At 35.9% G+C, this 4863-nt stretch overlaps 1 protein-coding gene across 1 annotated transcript; it reads left to right on the top strand.

Annotated features, from left to right (window-relative positions):
• Nucleotides 1-867: 867 nt before the first annotated feature.
• Nucleotides 868-3405, top strand: LOC143431219 (putative serine protease K12H4.7). The gene is made up of 8 exons (XM_076907791.1): nt 868-1113; nt 1201-1382; nt 1532-1767; nt 1825-1960; nt 2036-2352; nt 2414-2546; nt 2649-2818; nt 2905-3405. The coding sequence occupies exons 1-8, from the start codon at nt 913-915 to the stop codon at nt 3012-3014; spliced, it is 1485 nt and encodes a 494-aa protein (XP_076763906.1). The 5' UTR covers nt 868-912; the 3' UTR covers nt 3015-3405.
• The last annotated feature ends 1458 nt before the right edge of the window (nt 3406-4863 follow it).

Here is a 4863-nt window from a genome sequence, read left to right as displayed (position 1 = left end):
ATAGGAAAGAGTGAGACGGATGATAGGGACCCTCTTCTAGGACTCGTGGCGCCATCTCTGTGAAAAGTGCTCAAACTGGTCGCTCAGCGTTATCGACAGTGAAGTGAACTACTAAAAACACTAGCGCCATCTCTGTGGAAAGTATCGAAACTAATGCTCAATTAGTTTCGGCACTTCTCTAAGAGATGGCGCCAGTAGTTCTTTAATAGTTCGAACACTTCACAGAAATGACTCCACTGGTTCAAGAATATAATTTGATATTAAAAATTCTAATATTCGCAAAACAAAATATGTATAAATTAAAATGATCTATAGACTGATTCAAATAAATGAAAATTTTATGAAATACACATAATATTGCATCCACATTACAATATTTCTCTCTATCTCTTGTACTCTCTCTGACTATTATAATTAGATACGCTAATTACACCTAATTACTTAAAAGCAGTATATGTATAGTAATACGAAATAAAGAATGCTAAACCTTATTCTGTTTCCTATTTGTCCTTTCCCTAATGTTCCTTGTCGGTAGCAAAATGAAGCAAAGAATGTACCTGGTGTTGGAATTGTATATTTCTGGCACTAACTTATAGAGGGCATTGCAATATTTGATTGTGTGATCATTAATCTAGAAATGATAATTTTACTGTGTAGATATTAAATTGAACCGAGAAGGAATCATTAACTAAATTGTGGTACAAGAATAATCATCTATCTTTTACCAATACTGTTTGCAAATAAGCATTAGAGCAATTGTAACTATATTTCCACTACTTCCAAAATTTATACGTTAAATGGTTGTTTCTATCAGTACTTTGCGTCTAAAACAAATTATTAAACCGATTTTCATTTTTTCAGAATGCCTGATAGCCTTTAATTAAATCTAATATCAACGAAATTCAACGCAACATGCGCCGAATCTTGCTATTATTACTGTTAATTAGTCTTTTAAGTAACGGTACCTCATGGCGAACTTTTATGAGAGGTAGAAGCAAATATGGTAATGTGGGTACTCCAATATTATCCAAAGATCATCAACTTCCAAATGAACAGTGGCTTACACAATTCCTAGACCACTTTAATCCAACCGATGCAAGAGTATGGCAACAGGTAATATAAAAGTATATTTAATGTCTCTGAGCACATAATATTTTACCTTATGGAATAATAACTTTGATTCTCTTCGTTATTTCTCAGAGATATTTTGTAAATGGAGAGTACTACAAGAAAGGGGGTCCTATATTTCTAATGATAAGCGGCGAGGCTGCAGCCGGTGCTAAATGGATGGTAGAAGGGCAGTGGATCGAATATGCCAAGCAATTCGGAGCATTATGCTTCCAAGTAGAACACCGTTTCTATGGGAAAAGTCATCCCACTTCGTAAGTTATCAAATAGATAATTGAATTCAAAGTTTCACTCTAAATAACAAGCTACTAACATGCTCATTAATATTGTATAAAGTTTACCAATTTTGATAAATTACGAATCACAAACATACGTATTAATTTAATGCTTTTGTTACGTACAGAGATCTCAGCGTGAAAAATTTAGTATACCTTTCATCGGAGCAAGCACTCGCAGATTTGGCTTATTTTATTCAGATTATGAACGCCAATTATAAATTACCAGGTGGCACTAAATGGATTGCATTTGGTGGATCGTATGCTGGTTCACTGGCTGCGTGGCTGCGTGCGAAATATTCTCATTTAGTGCACGGAGCTGTATCTGCAAGCGGCCCCTTGTTAGCAAAAATTGATTTCCAGGGTGTGTATAAAAGATAATTCACTTAAGAAGTATTTTACATCAAGAAATATTTTACAGAATACTTCGTCGTCGTTGAAAATGCTCTCAAAGAATATTCTGAAGCATGTGTGAACACGATAGTAGAGGCCAATAGACAATTTCATATAATGTTACGCCATCCTATTGGTCAACAAGGAATAGCTAAGAAATTCCTGTAAGTGGAAGTTAAATCTATTCATTTATCAACGCAATTATTACATTACTAGCTGATACTTATTTTAATTTATAGCTTGTGCGACCCCATTGATCCTGGACACACGAAACGAAACGATATTTCCAATTTGTACGAAACCATAGCAAGTAATTTTGCTGGCATTGTACAATACAATAAAGACAATCGCAATAATTCTGCGATGGCTAATATGACTATCGAGAGTGCATGCGATATTTTAACGAACGAAAAATTGGGAATCGCAGTCGATAGATTGGCAATTTTATCCACCAAGATATTGAATGCATCGAAAGAGAAATGTTTAGACTATATGTACAGTAAAATGATTCATAAACTGCGAAACATAACTTGGACAAGCGAAGAAGCGGAAGGAGGTAAGGTAATTTTTATTGGAAATATCTGTTCGCTGTATTTTAACGAAGCGTATTCTGGTAGAACGTCAGTGGATGTACCAAACGTGCACAGAATTTGGATTCTTCCAAACGTCCACCGCGCGACCAAATTTATTTAGCGAAACTTTCCCAGTCGATTTCTTCGTGCAACAATGTGTCGATGTTTTTGGCCCAAGGTTCGTTCAAAATTGCGACGAGAGCTTTTTATTCTAGCGCTGTTTAATGTAAAGCTTCGACTTTTCTAAAAATACTTGCAGCTAATTATATAATTCTAACAGGTATGGTATTCATCTGCTAAACTCTGCAGTGAATAGAACAAATATTTTATACGGAGGATTGAATTTAAAAGTTACAAACGTAGTATTTGTACACGGAACAGTTGATCCTTGGCACGTTTTGGGACTTACAAAATCCGTAGACCCAGGAATGCCTGTTATTTACATCAATGGTAATCGAAATTAATTAATAAATACCAGCTAGAAGTGTTTCTCTTCCATATAGCATTGAATATTAATTTACCATCGTGATTTACAGGTACTGCACACTGTGCTAATATGTATCCTCCTTCTGAGAACGATTTACCTGAATTGAAAGCTGCCAGAGCAAAGATTGGGCATCTAATCAAACAGTGGTTGGACAATTAAATGTGATATCTTCAACATTCTTTTATACTTATTTCAAGTGCATCGTGTGATATTTTTACTATATCAAACTGTTTAAGGATAACTGAATACTTCTTCTTTTTTTTTTTCATAAAAACGTGTATATTACAATTAATTTTATTTTAGTAATGTTTCGAAGTTCTGTATTCTTGTTCTTTATAAATCGCTGTGAGAAAAACAATCATGCTATACATCGATATTTTTAAGTAAAATTCAAGTGCTTCGTGCACTATCAGACTATACCTATGCCTATACTTACGTATGTAACAAGTTTTATTAAAAGGTATACGAGCGTTCGCCGTTCAACGTTTATGTTAAACCACAAGAATGCACGTGTAGTTATAATTAAACAAGTTTGCCCATAATGGCACTATTACAATTTCTTGTGGATTACCGTGATATTAAAAATAAATACATGTACAAACTTATTACGAATATCTTAGGTCAGTCAACGAATAAGTACATAACGTTTGCTAATTGTGTATGCTTTATTCTCGACGAGCATTAGGGGGAATATTCAACTGGTTAAGAATATTACTAGATATATAAATAACTCACGTATAAAATATCGTCAAATCTGGGAGCGCAGATCCAATGTAAGTTTTCATACGGGTAAATGTCTTAGGACGAGCACTACAACTAAATAAATTTTCATCCTGAAATGGATAACGTCGGCCTTTCCTTAACGATACCTCCTCCTCGAATGTCATGTCCTTATGAAAATGTAGGATGGTAAAAAAATGACCACTTGAAAACAACAAATGTATGCAGAACATTTCAGAATATCTTCTAAGGCGAATGGAAAATATTGTAACTAATTATTAAAATGTAATGGAAAGATCCTACACTTTTTTCGAGTAACGATAATGTTCCTACAGCTGAGTAATCCTCTGTACGAGGTCAGAGAATGCTCATCGATTATTGTTCGTAGATAACTAATATCGTTTTCTAAAATTTGCAAATTATATCTGAAAGATATCAGCTCAATTGCTCAATGAGAACGTAAAATTCCACGGAACAAGATTACAGTGTGTTTGGTCTACATTTGCCATTAGAAGATACTCTTTAAATGTGTAGGATGAATTTCTCTTTTCTAAGTGGGATCCATTCTGGGCATTTTCCACTACCGTCTGTGGTTTAATCCCCTTAAGGCGAGGCCAAGGTGCCCATAACAGACTCCGATTTTACCGAGCGAATGATCCTCGTGAAGTACATTATCCAACTACAACTATCAGAGTATAGAAAGAAAATTGTTAAAATTCGTTTGATCAGCAACGACGGACGTATATATTACTCTCTCGATTTTTTTTTTTTTTTTGGCATATCCTTCGATCAACTCGTGATCCTTCTGCATTCGCAACTTCCTTCGTTCGCTTACGCTACTGCAATATACGGTATTTACATTACGTAACAATGCAAGTCGTAAATAATTTACTGTATAACAATATATGTGTAGGATGATCGTTTTCGTCTCCTTTAACTATCGATCACGCGCTATAGAATCCTCCTCTCGTGATATCGGGGAACCAGAGCCGTTTGCACGTTGGTGCATCGCGTACCTGAGCGCTCGACACGAACGTGCGATGGAGACGTGTGCGTGGTCTCGAGTGACCTACTGCTTGACCGAGTAAAAGTCGCGCTGCTGGAAGAAGCTAGAGTCAAACAGTTGGAAACTCGATTGCAGCGTTACGTGCAACGCAACGCGATTCACTTGGATGAATGTGGAGCATGCACGTTCGATCGACGATCCAACGTGTTACCGCCTTGTCCTGGCACGATCTAGATCATGCTCGACTGTCGATTAGACAATTGCATGCAACGCGTGAGTCGA

This window comes from Xylocopa sonorina, chromosome 17 (genome assembly GCF_050948175.1).
Source record: "Xylocopa sonorina isolate GNS202 chromosome 17, iyXylSono1_principal, whole genome shotgun sequence".
Taxonomy (NCBI): Eukaryota; Metazoa; Arthropoda; class Insecta; order Hymenoptera; family Apidae; genus Xylocopa; species Xylocopa sonorina.
Note: the sequence above shows the minus strand (reverse complement) of the source record. Positions and strands in the feature narration are given on the sequence as shown.

What these genes read in the sequence shown, in the direction of transcription:
- LOC143431219 (XM_076907791.1), top strand. Translation starts at nt 913, where the DNA reads ATGCGCCGAATCTTGCTATTATTACTGTTAATTAGTCTTTTAAGTAAC. An exon ending in AGCAAAAATTGATTTCCAGG is followed by an intron (nt 1,768 to 1,824) that starts GTGTGTATAAAA and finishes AATATTTTACAG; the next exon opens with AATACTTCGTCGTCGTTGAA. An exon ending in GCCTGTTATTTACATCAATG is followed by an intron (nt 2,819 to 2,904) that starts GTAATCGAAATT and finishes CGTGATTTACAG; the next exon opens with GTACTGCACACTGTGCTAAT.